General features: G+C 43.6%; 1 protein-coding gene across 26 annotated transcripts in view; it reads right to left on the bottom strand.

The window, feature by feature from the left end:
- The window catches only part of ADGRL3 (adhesion G protein-coupled receptor L3), a 489498-nt gene that overhangs the window by 95022 nt on the left and 376704 nt on the right, over positions 1–17772 (bottom strand). For all 26 annotated transcript variants that reach the window (XR_010360855.1, XR_010360854.1, XM_064416867.1 and 23 more), the window contains 2 exons: positions 9498–9803; positions 7722–7825 (listed from right to left, as the gene is read on the bottom strand). Coding sequence is in view for 24 of the 26 variants with exons in the window: in XM_064416867.1 (XP_064272937.1) it covers positions 7722–7825; positions 9498–9803 (410 nt within the window). In the remaining 2 variants the exon portion in view is untranslated. The remainder of the gene's footprint in view (positions 1–7721; positions 7826–9497; positions 9804–17772) is intronic.

Below are 17772 nucleotides of genomic sequence, written 5' to 3'. Positions count from 1 at the left end.
GTGCTTATTATAAAAGCAAGATTCTAGGGAAAGATTATAGGCTGAGCTTCTACCTCTCTGTAAATCAATTAGCTGAGTTATAAATGAATAACTTACTTCCATCAATTTGACAGCAAAAGCCAATCTGATTTAATGAAATCTAACTCAAGATGTTCATATGCTCATCTTCAGGGAATTAACGCATATGATGATACAGAGAAGATAAATAAAGGAGATAATGTGTTGTTCTTCCCATTAGAGCAATGATAAGATATATTCAAAAACTGAATTATTTCTTCCTTGTTACACAGAAGACTAATGCCATAGAAACCAGATCCTATTCTTACAGCTGCCTGCTCTCCTAAGCAGCTGAAGGAAGCCACACATCAGCACAGAGGCTGAATTTTGACCTCTGCTGTTGGCTCTCAGAACTTCAAAGAATGACTGCATCAAATCCCTTTACATAAAGAAATCAATTTCAACATTTTCCTGCAGTTCACTGCTGAAGCTTAGCATGTATCATGACACATTGTGTTTGTGGAAGCTCTGCAGAAAACTGAGGGAATTCAAGATATTTTTATAGATACAGTAAAACCAAGAACCCCACTACCCAGTATTTGATGTTCACATTTTCCCTTGGACCATACACCTATGCAAACTGGCACACTCAGAGAAAATGCAGCTCAGCTGCTGCAAAGGCAAACACAAGGATTTTCTTTCCCTGCAGGCTGCTGCTGCTCCTATCTGCCTGCAAAAGCGATAAAGGCTGGTCACTAATTAACCCTTTTCCTTTTTTCTTGGACTGACCCTAAAAACTGTAAATCTGAGGCCAAATAAACAACATAAAAAATAGGCAGCAATGGAAGCAACGCCCGAGAAAAAGGCAGACTAAAGCTCAGAGTTTTTGAACTCCTGGGACACAGAAATATTTACCCAAAGTTATCTTACACACCCAGGTTTCCTGAAAACACATACGGGCCATTCTTCTGGGAAAATGTTTTTGGCTGGCAGGTAATGAAACTACATCCTAGGGCTGACAATTCCACACCTACACATGGTCACACATAACATGCAGCTACAAATCACTACAGCAGCGCTGAGACACTCTTTCCACTCTGGCATGAGAGGGATGTCTAGAATGATGGCTGTGTGACACATTAATCCTGATTTCCCCAATTCTTTTGAGTTTTTTTCACTGAAATTGAAGCGTCTCCTATGCAGTGTTGTCAAACCAAACTTCTCTTTATGAGTCCCACACGCTGGCTGAATATTCCAGGGCTAAGATAAGTATCTGGTCTCTTATAACAACAGGACTGCATCCTTTAACCTTTTTTTTTTTTTGGTTAATTCTATATAATGCTCACCAAAGCTTACTGCTACCCAAGAGGATGCATTACTAACTTACTTCCTTTCTATAAATTACTTCTCCACATCTTTCTCTTCCTTATTGCTGCATGAAAGATGAGCTCTTTATGTTATTTCTTCCAAAACATGTAATACTCTTCAACCCAATTACTGACATAGTTACAGATGAATACAGGAACAACCCCTGGAGGTTCTCCATGGCTCAAGCCAATAGTGAGAGGCAAGGAAGAAGTAGGGAAAGAATGCGTATCTGACCCTTCTTCTGTGAGGCTTGAGAACAATAAAGGGAATTTAAAATAATACATCCCTCCCTGATATGAGACCACTTTTTAACATTTTCTACCCTTATTAGGAAAAAAAAAAATTTAAAATCTAAAGAGGATTCTGGGATAAAAGAAAACATTCTGTTCAAACCAAATTTGAAAGCAAATTTTTGGTTTCTGTGGTTTTTTGGCCTATTTTTTTCTTACCTTTTATAAAGAGATTAAAACCAGTCTTGGAATGCTAATTTAAGGGAGTGAAAGCATGTTTCTTGCCAATAATGCCAACATACAAAACACAGTTTTATAGGTCTGCCAAAAAAAATTGCTCCCCTCTTCCATTTGGGAAGACAGGATTCAGGCCAGATTCACAAATGATCATTGGCACACCTGAAATCCCTCTGTGGAACACTCTGCTAGCATTTTCCAAGTTTGTGCCACTATCTTGCACCTTTTTATGAGGGAAAGGAGCGTGAAATAATAGTCTTTGGAGAGGACATATTCTCCTGCCTGTTTCATATATGCCAACAAACAGAAGCAGGGAGTCTTGTCTGGAAAGACAAAGACTTTTGTGCAGCAGTGCTTGCTGTTTCAGCCTTACCTTTCTCAGAAGAAACCCTACTGCTAAAGAGGACAGTAGAATAAAAATGAAAGAAATTGCAAAAAGATAAGTATTTAGGGAGGAAAATTCAGAAGAAATAAGAAATATGCTGAGAAGTGAGCAAATGAACTAAAATACCACTAGTCATAAAGGCAAAAGTATTTTCCTGCAGCCTCTGAAGAGGCAAACTGATATAAAAAATAAAAAGATGGCATGAAAGACTGAACTAGGATTTTTAAAAACAGTAACGTACAGATGGACTGGTCAGCTGGAAAGACCATGAAGTTGATGCTGTTTTCTGGAGGAACAAACATCTGACAGGTTTCACCAGGCACCATTAGCTCCCAGCAGTCAGGTAGCAAGCCTGTAAGAGGGGCTGTGGGCTAACTTCTGACACTGTAAAGCTTTCATGGCATTTTTCCTTCCCTAGCAGAATTTCAATATACGTGTGTGCATTCACAGATAAGAGTCAGAGCATATCTACCATCCTTTCCTTTTTTATTTCTGAATCACAGAATCATTTAGGTTGGCAGAAAACCTCTAAAATTACCAAGTCCAACCTATGACAAACACCAAAATGTCAGCTAGACCATGGCATTGAGTACCACATCCAGCCTTTCCTTAAACACCTCCAGACACAGTGACTCCACCACCTCCCTGGGCAGCCCAATCCAATGCCCAATCACCCTTTCTATGCAGAAATGCCTCCTGATGCAAAAACCTAAACCTTCCCTGGCACAGCTTGCATCCTCTTGTTCTTTTGCCAGCTGCCTGGGAGAAGAGACAATGCTCTCCAGAGAGTACAGCAGACCCAGGGAACACTGAAAAAGTGGCTTTGAAACTATGGTACTCAACCAACTCAAACTGCATTTAATGACCCTTTAATAAGCCACTCTCTGTGGCATCTTCTCCATCCAATTGATGATGGTGCTCTGAAAGCAAACTGCCAAAAGCAACCTGGATGGAGGATTTCACCGTTCTGCCATCAGGACTGCAACTGCACCCTCAAGACCTGGGACACAACGATGTGGGGATGTCCTCCACAAAACCTCACTCTCCTTTTAACATAGACCAAAGCAGATTTACAAGATCTCAGGGAGGTGCTACGAATCCTAAGGTTCACCTGCTCTTTGGGAGTGCATGATCCAGCCGACTCAGGAGGGCATGGGGGGGCACGTGCGTTAGATTTACAGATTGAGGCTTTCTGTGCATTTGTGAAGAGCACACATTTTTCTGTTCCACTACAAAGGAGGCCTCCTCTCTTCCAGAGGTTTGAAGCTGAGCATTGCAGTGCCTGTCCTCCGAGGCAGCACCCACAGCTGAAAGCTGCAGCAAGGGAGAGACGTCTTCAGGCAAGTCACATGCTGAGCTAAGGATGGCACTGATGAAAGCAAGAGGCAAAACAAACAGGCAGAGACTGAACGTGTGACCTCATGATCAGGATGATGCAATGTTTCCAAAGCTGACCTTTTTGCTTCCTGTTACTGCTTGACTCTAGAAATAACCCGGGTAGTAGTGCATAATTCAATCGCACTGGCAAGTTCATTCTCCCGCTCCGTTACGAGGGCATGGTAGGCACCAACAATAAAGTTAAAGTAAATGTCAGGAAGCCAATGAATTGCTGAGGAGAACATTTGTTCTGATCTTCCATCAAGCACAATAACTCTAATGGAAGCTAGGAAACGGCTGTAAAACCTAATACCATGATGCAAGCAGGCAAACACCCAATCTACAGTCTGAGCACAGCAGGAGAAAGAGAAGAAGTAATCATTCTTACTTCACGACACAGATATGAAAGCAAGCACAGCATTTCCCTACCATGCTTTCTGGCTTGGCTGAAATCCCTCCAGGGAACCCATCACCGTTCTTCCTGAGCAGTTTGGATCCTGCAGATGTCAGATTTTTGGGAGACAAAGCAGACTAGGAATGAAGACATGCTGAGCAGGTATGAACCCTGGCTGACAAAGAAGTATTTTTACCCATTTTGTCAGCTGTGCTGCAGATGCAGCTGCAGTGGACTGAGTGACCAGGAGAGCTGGGGATGCAGGGGAGCTGAGCTGCAGGGTGTAATCAGCCCTGTCCTCACAGCACAGCTGGCTTGCTGCTCCCCCTAGCTGTCCCCACAGCAGAAGGAAGAGAAGCTGGCTTGACTTAGAGGTGGAAGGCTCCTTTTTCATCTTCAGAGAGGCACTGGAGCAAATCTGCAAGCTTTGGGAAGCATCCCATTCACAGCAGGGATGTTAGAAACCAGTGCTTGATTTATGGATAAATCAGTTCTCCATCTTTAAGTGCAGTGATGATTTTCAAGCCTCGTGCTTGGGCAGGGAAACCAAATGGTTATTTCATATGTAATTTAAAACTGTATTTAGTGTAAGGATCCTACTGAATCTTTAAGGCAGGACATACTCATGTGGCAAAAGATGAGCTGGTGGGGAATAAGACTGTCCTGGCTGAACAGAGAGCTTTGGCTAGAATGAGAAAAAAAATAAATAAGGAGAGCTTATGGCCTCTGGGAAAGGACAGGTAACAGAGGACTACAAGCATGTTGTGAGGTTATACAGGAAGAAAATTAGCAGGGCTAAAGCACAACTAGAACTTTGCCTGTCTACTGCAATCAAAGACAATAAAAAATGGGTATGAGGGAAATATAGTGACAAAGAATGAGCAAACAGTTGAGGTGGTAGTTAATACCTTCTTTGGCTCAGTCTCTAACAGTAAGACCAGGGTACCCAGGTTGTCCTCAGGGTACCCAGCACCCAGAGCTGGAAGACAGGGATGGGGCACAGAAGAAAACCCCCACAATCCAGGAAAAAAAGGTCAGTGACCTCATACACCATTGACACATCCACAGGTCTATGGGGCTGGATGAGATCCACCCAAGGGTATTGAGGGAACTGGCAAAAGAACTTACTGAGCCACTTCCCATCATTTATCAGCAGCCCTGGCTAACTGGGGGTGTCCTAGTGGACTGGAAGTTGACAATGTGATGTAATATCATGGAGCAGATCATGCGGAGTGCCCTCATGTGGCATGTGCAGGATCTGGACAGGCTGGATCAATAAGCCAAGGCCAATGCTACGAGGTTCAATAAAGCCAAGTGCAGGTCCTGCCCTTGGGTCACAACAACCCCTGTAACACTACAGGCTGGGGAAGGGTAACTGGAAAGCTGCCCAGCAGAAAAGCAGAGCCAGCTGTGTGCCCAGGTGGCCAAGAAGGCCAATGGCATCCTGGCCTGTTTCAGAAACAGTGTGGCCAGCAGGTTCAGGGCAGGGATTGTCCCCCTGTACTGGGCACTGGTGAGGCTACACCTCAAGTGCTGTGTCCACTTCTGGGCCCCTCACTACAAGCAGGACATTAAGGTGCTGGAGGAAGTCCAGAGAAGGGCAACAGAGCTGGGGAAAGGTGTGGAGCACAAGGCCTCTGAGGAGCTGCTCAGCCACCTTAGGCTGTTTAGCCTGGAGAAAAGGAGGCTCAGGGGAACCTTATCCCTCTTTACAAGTACTTGAAAAGAGGTTGTAGCAAGGTGGGTGTCAGTCTTCTATTGGTAAGAAATGACAGGACAAGAAGAAACCACCTGATGTTGCACCAGGGAAGGTTTATTTTGGATGTTAAGAAAAGTTTCTTCACAGAGAGTAGTCAAGCATTGGAACAGACTGGCCAGGGAAGTGGTTGAGTCACTATTCCTGGAATGATTTAAAAGACATGTAGACATGGCTCTTAGGAACATGGATTAGTGGTGGATGTGGCGGTGCTGGGTGCATAGTTGGACCCAATGATCTCAGAGGTATTTTCCAATATAAATGTTTCAATGACTGCAATCCCCAACACAAACCCCTAAGCAAGCCTTGCAAGGCTTTCCCCTCAAAAGTCACTCCTGAAAAGTCTTGATGTTTTGTAACAGCTGTCATTGAGGTTGGGTCACATATCTCAAGATCCCAATGAATTCCCACTCATGCAAAAAACTTAGATCCAGGGTCATCTCATAGATTTCCCTAGTCCTTTCTACCAACTGGTAGAAGGTATTCAATGCTGAACATAATTAAATTCCTTAAAAAAAAAATCTAGTCCCAGTTGTAACCTGCTGGGCATTTCTGAAAACTTGCCTGTTCCATTTTAGCCTGCTTTGAAAGCACGTAACAAATTAAATGGGCCCATTTGTTACGCAAATGATAGCTAGGGTTTCAAATAAAATAAGCCTAACCTTGATGGAGATTTCATCAGTGCAGGCTATTATTTCCCTCTGCTAATGGCTAACGGCCTAGTCATCTTCACCAAGCAGCAAGAGGTCTCCCAGCTGCCTGGGTGAATTATGGCTGGAGTAAGTAATATTAACCCCTCCAGGGTAAGTACGTAGGTCATAAAACAAGGGCTGCACACAGCTGCTAATGCCAGCAAAGGCAGCCTGTGTTCATCAGCTTGCTGGGTGTATGGCAGGAGAGGGACAGAAGGACCACAGGCTTTGTAGTGGCTGTGCCATATCACAGCAGCCCCACATTAATTGATGTTTTTCTTTGTGGAGGGCTGAGTACAAGCACAGACGAAGCAAGACAGGGATGACCAGTGCTAACAATTCACAGATTATTAGGCCTCAGTTTAGATGGGGGGCAGAGTGGAGAATGTTCAAGAGTCTTGTCTTTTGGGTGATCCCATCCCACTGACCAGAGGCTCTTTGGGAGTTCCGTGTCACTACTGTGCAGCAGCACAGCTCACTTGCAACGCCAGGACTTGCTCACTCTGGCTAAAGGAGTGAATAAATCCCCACAAACTGCTATAATAAAGATTCAGCCCACAGACTCCGTGGCGTAAACACACATCTGGTCTCTGTTTGTAATGAAATCAGCTGAAAGCACCATTGTGCATTAATAACAAAAATGCTCAACATATTGCTACCAAATAAGCTCTGCTTGTCTTGAACTTCTATTGTCACATGTTAATGCACTTTTAACACTGATAAATGATGAAGTGCTAGAAAACATTCATCATGGGACTTAAGAGTCAAAAGATAAGCATTACTGCAGCATTGTTTTCTATTCCACCAGTTCTTTTATAATTTGGGCAGAAGTTAAAAACAGAAAGTCAGAGGCACAAACCAAACATTTCACATTGAGCCTGCCTTTCTTTGGTAAAGATTTCTTAACTATGGGGTTTATCCTGTGCTTGCGTGACATGAAAAAATCCTTGAGGATGCATGAAAGGGCGTTTCCGTTTTCAACAACTCAGTACTTTCCATATGTCCACCCACCTCCTCCTCCCTCTTCTTGCCACGAACAAGAAATGTCATTCACTCTAGTTTAAATCCACTCTTCAGTCCTTCTCCTTTGCCTTCCCTTACCCTCTCTGCTTTAATTTCCATGAGACACTTCCTTTCTCCTTGAAATTCTTGGCTACTATACATGCATGGTTCATGTTTTATGTGGGACTGTTGATCCTTTTGGGTTCCTTGTGTAAGAAAACCAGGGAGCTGAACAAGCTCACTGTGCAGACTCAGAGTAGTCAACACATGGGAAGAGTTTTACCTTTTGAGTGATGTGGTTGATCCAGGGTGAAGAGCAGTTGCTAAGATCAGGTCCTTGGGGTTCCCAGATACCGTCAGGTGCAAGACACCGGAAAGTTGCAACACCTGTAATAGGAAAGTTGCTGTGTTCAGTGGAACTGGTTGCATTTTGCCCCTAGCACCCCATGTCAAAGGCTTCTGGAAGCTTATTAGTCCTCAGGTCTTGAGTAGCACACTTCTGAGTCATCTCAGTATCCTAGTCTCCCATCATCTTGGTCCTTTAAGGGCCCTAAGACATAGAAGACCCATGATGTTTTGCAGGAATATTATTCCAATTTGGCAAACAGCAATTACAGACAGAGGACTTGCAAGAAACTGCCAGCTACTAAGAAATCAGAAGTAGATCTCAAACACTGAGCCAGCACCTTGAGTGCTCTGCCCCACCATTAGTGATTTGGGATCAGACCCTGTACCTCATCTTCCTTGCTGCTTTATGAAGATTTTATGGCTCTGAATCATCATTACAACATTTGGGTGGAAACACACAAAAGTTTGAACTCTACAAACGCCAAGATATAATGCTGGGGCTTACTGTCAGCCCCCAGCTGTCAAGAGGAACTTCAGAGGAGAGTTTTGTTTGAGAAGAGCTGCCCAATCCCTGTTGGAAAAGACAGCAAAATGCCTCAGACCCTTTCAGACAAAGAGAAGTGCATCACTGCTAATGTATCACAGCTTTTAACAAGTTGCGTGAATCACTGAAATTGGAGATGGGAAAGGCTTATTGGCCATCCCCTATCCATAAGTTGGGCCATTATCTTTTCCTTAGTTATTTTCATCCCGTCCTTAGCTCTTGTGCTTATGAAAGGACTCCCTGCATCCAGCTTTCATTTTCCATCTTCTTTTCCTTTTTACAGCTTTGGTTCAGAATATCTTTTCCCCTCTCTGGGAATCACATCATACTTTTTGCATTAATTTTACCAAGCAGGCCTGGGAAAGACAGCAAAAATGTTCTTTACCTATTCTCACCCCTGATGCCTTTCCATGCTCCTCATACTTTAACATATATTTTATCAGTCTTTCCTCACCAAATTCCACACTGAGTCAGAACTCATATACACAGGTGTGAATGGCTCTCCAGGAGTGGAGAATTAACACAGAGTCTCCCCTCTGCAATCCAGATCCCTTCAGCCCTCATTTTCAGGCAATTTCCTCCACTTTTAAGATTTCTCCTTTGAAAGAGAACTTTTGGGGCTGGATACCAAGACTAGCATGAAAAATAATTATTTTTAGAAAACTGCATTTGTTAAAACACAGCAAACTGAACCGTATGCCAAAACCCATTCTTAATGTGATTATGTTTCAAATTGAACAGAAAATTTCCAAAAGCAACATTTTTCAAGAAAACAATTGTGGGAAGAGCTGAAGAAAAGGAGAAAAAACCAATAAGTAATAAACCATTTTGAAAGATTTGGCTTTGTTTCTCCCCCCACTTTCCCAGCTGGTCATACTGGATGCTGGCTGCAGTTTAAAAAAATCACTCACACTGGATCAGGAGCTTCAAAGTACAAGTTTTGTTGCTTTCCTCCCCTGTCTCCTCTCTTCCAAAAACAAGCAAAGAATTAGCCACCAACACATCAGTCAGTGAGCCCAGGGGCTACAAATACAGGCAAAACCAGGTAAGGCGCGTCGTATACAACTTCTGGAAGCAGAGGCTCTTCCAGCACGTTCCCAAAAGGTTGTTAGCACTGGCTGCACCCTGAGAAGGTGTCACAGGAAGTGAAGCCACCCCTTGACTCACCTATGGAGCCCAAGGGACACGGCTGCTTCGCCAGCTGGCCCTGCCGAGTCCGGGACCACATAATGTCGCGCGCTTCCGTGGGGTCGCAGCTCTCGGCCCCGGCCGGCGGCAGCTGGGAGGAGGCGGGCGGCAGGTGCGTGGTCATTTCCTCGGGGACGTCGGCCATGGGGGACGGCGTGCTGGTGCTCCTGTTCCTCCTGCCCGAGGCCGACGTGGTGGTGCTGCGGCCCGTGGTGCTGGTGGCCGCCCGCGGCGTGGTGCTGGCAGGGGTGCTCCCCGGGCCCAGAGCCCCTGACGTTGATACTCCTGAAAGCAAGGCAGGGCTGGTTAGAAAGAGGAAGGGAACAGGACTCAAGCCTAGGTCCCGAGGATGTCCCCTCTGATGATTCCAGGGCCCTGTAGGGTGTAACTCGAGCTGCGACTAAAGAAAGGCTTTCTGTTCAGACAGAAGCTGGAGCAAACAGTGAGAGAAGCACACAGGGGGGTAATGATCACTGGAGCACAACTGATTTTCCAAAAGCACTAGCATCTGATGAAAATAAAGCAGCACTTTATGCCATCACCATTTTTCTTCCTGGCATTTTAACGTAAAAATCTTATTTCCCATATTTTAGGGAACACCTAGCAGAGAAGTGCTTTTAATTGTTCAGTGTTGCTGAAGACCCAGCTGGTTTGGACAGAAAAATGTTTTCCATGGTGTAATAAAAAAAAGAAAGCAACAAAAACAAACAAAACCCAAAACCAAACCACAAATCTATTCCCAAAATCAAAAGTGCACAGAGGGATGAACACAAGGCTGCACTCTGGAGCAAGCCATCAATTTTCTCTGAGGTTTGTGCTTTGCTGTACCATCCCAAGAGCAACGCCTGGCCCCTTGATCTGGAGGCCACGTGACACAAGCAAAAAGCAGGCCAGCCCAGCCAGATCCTCAAGATTTAATGCTCAGTGGGCTGATTCATTGAAAACCAGCAATGAGCAGTCAAGCAGCAAGAGGTGGGGAACATGCTTTAGAAGTGCATTAACCCACTGTACATCCTGCAATAGCTGCACCAGGTACTGAGTGTGTGGGGAATATTGAGGGATACCCATCTCACAATTACCTTATTTAACCTCCTATTTAGACCAAGGGGCTTGCAAAGACTGGAGTTTCACAGGGATCTATGGCTTGGCCTGAAATATCAGGTGGGGAAACTGAAGCAGGCTGCCCCCAGCTGCTCCCCCATCACCCCTGGCATGCCATGTCACACACAGCTCATGGAAAAGCTTGCTTCTCCCATCTCCTTTACCTCTCTCAAAGACAAGCACCGTGCAGCTTCTCTCAGCATAAAACTTTTACTCCAGTTCAACGCCAGATATTCACAACTGCCCCCTCAATCCCTGCCTGAGAAAATGTTGGGGCTGACTGTGAAATGCAGGTAAGGAAGCAATATAAAAAGGCTTGTCTTGATCCATTCTCACTCTAATTTCCATGCTGTAACACCTCACTATCATCCCACCTCTTCCAGCGTCCAAAAAGCCTTTAGTCCCATGTCCAGCAACAGGAAATGGACTACACTAATTCACATGAGCACCAGGATACCAATCTGAAAATAGGTCTCCAACACTCAGTGATCAGATTTTTCCAGCCTTCTCCTGCCACCTCTCTTTCACCATACCCTGAGTTTAAATGAACTCTGAAAAATACAATGCAAAAAACATGCAGATCCTGCATTTTTCTGCAGGATTTTTTATTTCAATTTCTTCCAGTTTCTGCTCAAAGCTGCACTAGGTCACCAAGCAATGATTTCCCCCTGATGTTACAGGGAGGACTAAAATTTGTAGAGAACTTCAGCAAATATTACACTTTTACTGCAGCAGGACAATGCAAGTATGTTTTATTTCTTCATAATATAGATTAGCCTGGTAGATAGCAACCTGTAAAATTTTTCCCATTTACTTTTATAATAACAAGTTATTTTCCTTCTGCAAAATTACCTATGCCACACACAAAGGAACTGAGTAGATACAGTGGATGTAGTTTCAAAGTCAAAGCTAGCAAACCCTGCTTAAAATAATTCTCACAGTCATGTGTGAGCATATAGAAACATATACTGAGCACCCTGGAGCTCCCCTTGATCCACACACAGGAGATCTGAATTTTTAAGCCTAGTTTTCATTGAAAATCATTGAATATCCCACGGCATGCTGTTTTTTGAATAGCTCTGGCAAGTTTACTGTAGCAGATAGGCACAAGGGATTTAATGGCATTTTCCTTCAGCCATAAAAAAAATGAGCTGTTTTATCTTTCATAAACCCCCTGGTACCAGTGTCAAAATCTCTTTGAAGGCTTGTTCTTCCAATTTTTTTTCTTGTTCCACTGGGCTTTCTTGCTGCTTTTGAAAATAAACACATCCACCATTTCCATAGGACAAGTTGTAAGACGACATGAAAGAGCTGCCTCCAAGTTGCCTAACGGAGGGAGACGGATGGGATACCACTGAACTGAGTTCAAAGGTTTGATTATTCAGAGAGTCAATTTGGTAATGAGCTCCAGCAATCATGAGCACCATGCTAACACCACCCAGTTTTTCACTAGGAAGCACCACTTGCCAATTTTGCTCACACAACCGTGTGCTTAAAAAACCAAGTTAATTGGTAAGTAGGAAAAGAACAGGGGATCAGGATCATTTACGTATAAATTATTTTCAAATCCAAGCAAAACCATGAAGAGACCGCAATTGTGTAAAAGTACCAAAATCCCACAGCACAGACCAGAGAGCAAACCTCCAGATTAACTCAGGCTGCCAATAAACTGTGAATTTTTAACTTGGGGGAAAGCAGCACTGCAGCACTGCTTCAGCAGAGGGATTCTTCAGACTACGTTTCACAATCTTTGTTCCAAGACAAGCACCTTTAAAAAACACTGACACTACTACAACTAGAAATGTATAAATTTAATTATTTTATTTTACTGTTTGCTTTTACCATGCATTGCCATATCAAGACCTTAAAGTTCTTGGATAAGACTCAGTTTTTATTCCTTATGGATCCAAGACTGCTGACTTTGATTCCATGAAGCACAGCACTGGGATAGGAATTTTCAGTGCTCCCAAGAAAGCAATTTATGGCTGTGGAAACATTTCTTCCCCAGAAACACCCCAAAGTGATATTTCACTTTTTTTCTTCCCTGCTCTATCTAGAGTGCTGGCAGTAATAGCAGAAGACTAAGTTTTGCCATCATTCAGATTAAAGCTGCAGTCATAAAAAAAACCAAAAAACAAACCCCAAAACATTTCCAGCATCCACAAGGGAGCAATTGCAACTCCCAGAGGAGCCTCTCTCTACAGAGGGCGCATTTGACTAGCAAGAAAACAGAAATTTTAGGTTTTTCCCTTCCCTCTTTTATTTCCTAACCTCCACATAGAACTCAGGCTTGTGGAGGCACATTTTTGCTTGGTGGAAAGAAAATCATGATAGGGATTTGTTCACAGGGAAAAAATCTCACATAAATAATGGACTGTCTTTTCCTCAATTTCTCTCTGTTCCCCTTTCCTGAAGTAGTGACATGATAAGTGACCAGCACTTTGTATTTGCCATGAAGAAAATCCACCACATGCCATATAACCACAATGTGGTTAGATGCTCTGCTCCCCTCTTCCTGGTGCTCCCAGACATAGGAGACTGCTTTCCCAAATAAGTCTGATTAGTGTTTTCTTATCATAAAAGCAGCTTTGATTGCAAGAAAGGCTATTTGCTATATTTTCTCTCATTCTTCTTAAATTTTGGCACCTAAGTCATCAACCAATGACCTGGTGTACTCAATAATACTTAATAAGAGACATCATGCACTTTCTGTCCCATGAATGAAGATAACTAGGTGCCCCTCGAGCAGAAATTGCTGAGAGGATTTCCTGGGTGAGGCTCACTCATTTGGCAGGGTAAGGGATGACAGGAGACATCCATCAAGCTGTCCCCCGGGGTCACAATCCAAAGGTTCAGCCTGCTGGCTGCATGCTACGAGCCAGCACTTGCTCACGTAATTGGAAGGAGAGGCTGCACTCCAAGTTCCACGCTCAAGGTCCAAGCAAACCATGATGACTTCACTGTCTGGCGAGTGCTGCATTCCTGAGCCTGCTGCTCAAGGAGATGGGATGGGGTACTGGCAGCCAGGAGGCCCTGCCTGCTCCCCCTAAAGCAGGGCTGGACCAACTGAGGTACAACTAATCCAGCAGCTCAACAGCAGTAATGTCAGTGCTCTCTTGAGCACGTCCGGACTCCATTATTTACACGTTGCTGCTGCATGAAGGCAAATGAAGCACTGAAGGAGTCAGGAAGGCTGCAAGAAGCACAAAACCTGGAGGTCCCTCCCTTTCCTCCCTCCCTGTAGTTTTGCCCTTTTCATATTGGGCAACCATATCCTTTGCTCGCAGCATCCCTTTTATCATTCTTCTACTGAAAGATGGTGCAAGTTGTATTTACATAGCAAGTAAGAAGGTTAGGCATGCCTTGAAAGAAGCAGCACAAACCCCCACAAACCTAATACAATTGGAGGATTCTATCACAGCTGTTTTTCTCTTCCCTGTCACATAAATGCATCTCATGGGAATTAATTTTCTACAGGCATTTTCAAAAACATTTAAGAACATCTTCTGAAACTCCCTAGAAAAACAGTAATATTTGAAAGTAAATATATTCCCACTTTCTTTTGCCTTTTCTGTTTTCATACGTTTTTTTCAAAGAACGCCATGTGAGGTGACAGAAAAGGATGATGAAAAGAAGCACCTACACAGACAGCACCAACTCATTAACACACTGTTGGACTGCAAAGTTATGCTGAGTCTATCTTAAAGACATCACCCTGCAAAACCTTCTCATGGTAAATGTCTGCTGGAAGACCAAAAGCCACATGCTGGTGCCACTCAAGAGCCGTGGGCCAGGAAATTGACAAGGTGAGATTAGCCCCTAAATTATGTACAGCTCCTTCCACGTGTTTGAGAGCACCTATGATTTATTTTTACTGCAGGCGAAGGCCAAGTCGGCCTCACATCAAACATCTGAACAGTTCTCCCCTCTGCTCACACATGCCATTATTTTGGGAAGCTGAGCCAGAATCCTGCGTGTGAACATAAGTTCACAGGCTGCTTTTGGGGAAGTTGGGATTGTGGAGCTTTATTTACTGACACTGACAAAAGGCTTGCAAAACCCATTGATGGAAAGATTACATATGTAGTGGCCCCAGAGTACTCAACGTGGCACACTGTCTTCAATAACACAACTGCACACAGCCCTGTGCTGTGAAAAAGGCACATGAAGTATGATACACAGCTCTTCCTTTTCCTCCCTCTTAACTAACACAAGGGAATGAGGAAAAGCAGAGGAGGAGGATACTGCATCTGAGAGAAGGAGGATCCATTCCCTTGTGGACAGCCGACAAATGGAAAATCACTTTCTGGATTTTCTTTTTCTCCTAACTTCTCCTAGCAGGGGATCAGTTTTTGTGCCCAAGGCTACTCTGCCCACATATGCCTGCTCTGCTGGGCTTGTGCAGATGCTGCAATGGATATGGGCCATATGTTGAGTTCCTGTGCTAAGAGGAAACCTACAGCAGCAGTCCAAGACATGGTGCAGACTCAGTTGTTTCAAGGCACTTCAACCTGGAATCACTTAACATGCTGGGACCTTCCTCTGAGTCTCAGTCTCAGCATTTAACATAAACAACTGAGAATGAGAGCCAAAGTGGGAGAAATCAGCACAACAGGCTCAAGCCCACTCAAACTGCCCCAGCTCATCCTTTTCACTGCAGCACCACTCTCAGCAAGACAGTTAATACACTCAAAGAGCCACTGAATGCATTCATTTTCTACAGGCAAAAAGTATGCAGCCCTTTTGACTCAAAACTCTGCATTTCTGACAACGATCAACAGCTCATTCCACATGCTGGAATGCTACAGATTGCTACAGAAAGGCTGTTCTGTCAAAAACATTCTCAGCATTATTGCAAATTTCTAGGTTTTGCCTGAAAAAAATAAGAACCCAAACAGCAGCCTGACTGCATTTTCATGAAATATCAACTTTGATGCTTCTGTGGGACTTTTGTGGGGGTGTGCATGTGTCAGCACTTAATACTTTTTCTGTCTCCAAACAGCTCTTAGTGTCAGGTCCCCAATTTAGCTGTCATTTGAATAAAAGAAGATACGTCTTTATTTTCTTCTTTTTTATTTTCTCTCTGACCCATTCTTCTCCAAGAAACTGCTAGATCCTGCTAAAAATATGCAACTTCGGAGACATCACACTAAATTTTAACTGTTATTTTACAGCACATATCTAGCAGCACCAGGAGATGAATGGGTACAGCACAGGAGCATCACCCGTTGTCTTCACCATGGCCCTCTTCTACCAGAAGACAGTTCCTAAAGTTTTATCTCCGGTTTCCTGCCCAGGACCTCTGCCAAATCCAAATTTTTTGAACCATTTGTACCCTTTGGCAACTATCCAGTGAGGGTTTTAAAGCCTTTTTGCTTGTTCCAGAATTTGCAACCGATTCTGAATGCAGAATGCAGAAATTTACCTGAACCATTTTGCACAAGACGCAAAAAAATTGAGCATTTCTTTCAAAATCATGATGTAATGCTTTTAGAAATGCACACGAACTATGCCCATAGGAGAAGATTACAGAAGAGATGATCTAATAGACAGTAGATCAGGATTTATTATAAATTGACAAATCTAATAGTTTTTTAGAGTTCAGTTCAAGGGCTATTTTTAGGCACTCTAGCTTCAATTCACTCTAGTTCTCAAAAATACTGTCAGATGTGGTTGCAGTCACTTTGAATTTCTGGATTTGAATGTATAAAATCTGATTTTCTTTTTTTTTTTCCCCAATCCACATGTTGTTTCACACGGGGGAAAAAAAGAAGCATACAATCTTTTTTTTTAAGGACATACCAGCTGAGCATTATTACTGGATGTATGGAGTGAACTTCTAACCTCCCAAACAGACACTGTCCCTTGGCATGATTCACATCTATCAGAGCCAGTGGTGCAGATCTTATGCACTGTCTTCCAAGCTGAATCCTTCAAACTCTATTAAAGAGAAGCCTGGAAGGAATTCCCCAGTATGCCATTGTTAGAGAAACCACTTTTGATTTGAGTAACAGGTGCTGTCAGTTTTTCATTCAGACCACATTAGTGTGCAGACACGTGAGCACCGCATATTCACAGCTTTAAGAGATTTACTGGAGGTCGGATTGCCAGCTTTTTGGGGTTTGGGGGTTTTAAAATCTTTTAATTAATTAAACCATGTATGCTCTGTCCACGCAGGCTGAAACATACTTTTTAGTTTCTAGGCAGAATAAGCAAATGTGTAGCTAGTAAGAGGGAAACCTGATTTTTTCCATCTGTATAGCAACGGATGTAGCTTCATCTAATGTGCGTTTCCCACTTTTTGCCTGCACTTCTGCATCCTTAATCGAACAACTTCTGTGCACTGTGCAGAGGCAGTGCCAGATGGAGCCAGTCTCTCTCCAGCAGTTCTCCACCTCTGCATTTGCAAAGAATGGAATCGAGTGCAGGAATCATAAAGTGACTGTTCACGCCCCAGCATTTTCTCATCTACCCAATCATTGTGACGAGTCCTTTGCACAGCCACAGGCAGCCAGCTTATACCACTGTCCAAAACATTTCTTCAGTTGCAAGCTACAAACACAACTTAATAAGGGAAAACCATCATCTTCAAATAGTCTCTGTTCAACTGTGTGTGTAATATCTCCAATCTCGATGTTAGTCAGCAAGATGGCCAATTGCATTCAGACAAATGCCCTGGACTTTCTTAAACATATCATAATCTGCCTGTGAAATGGCTGGTTAGTTGCTTTCCAATTTGTGAAATGGTTCAAATGCTGTAAATAAAAAAGAAATTGGACAGCTTTCAAAAAGGACAGATTAGACTTTTCAATTCTCACTATTCTGTGCTTCCAAGCTACACTCCTGTGATCTCTGTATTAATATTCAGAACCTGACTGTGTTATGGTGCTATCTTGAGGAAGAGGCCGCAGTACAATTGAGCCCATGGAGACAATCCACTGCAACTACAGAAATCAGCTCCCTGGCTCCACAGCACACATGTGTGCAAGGGGTGTCAGGGAGAGATGGATGAAAATTTGCCTTGTCCCACTTTCTCCTGTCCAGCTTGGCAGATTAAAAGCAAAAAGACTGCTTTTTGCATTACAATTAACCCCCCTTTGCACCACTATCCCTTGACCCCAGCTTCTCTGCGGCTCAGGATTTGAGGTGCCTC

Source organism: Passer domesticus, chromosome 4 (genome assembly GCF_036417665.1).
Source record: "Passer domesticus isolate bPasDom1 chromosome 4, bPasDom1.hap1, whole genome shotgun sequence".
Taxonomy (NCBI): Eukaryota; Metazoa; Chordata; class Aves; order Passeriformes; family Passeridae; genus Passer; species Passer domesticus.
Note: the sequence above shows the minus strand (reverse complement) of the source record. Positions and strands in the feature narration are given on the sequence as shown.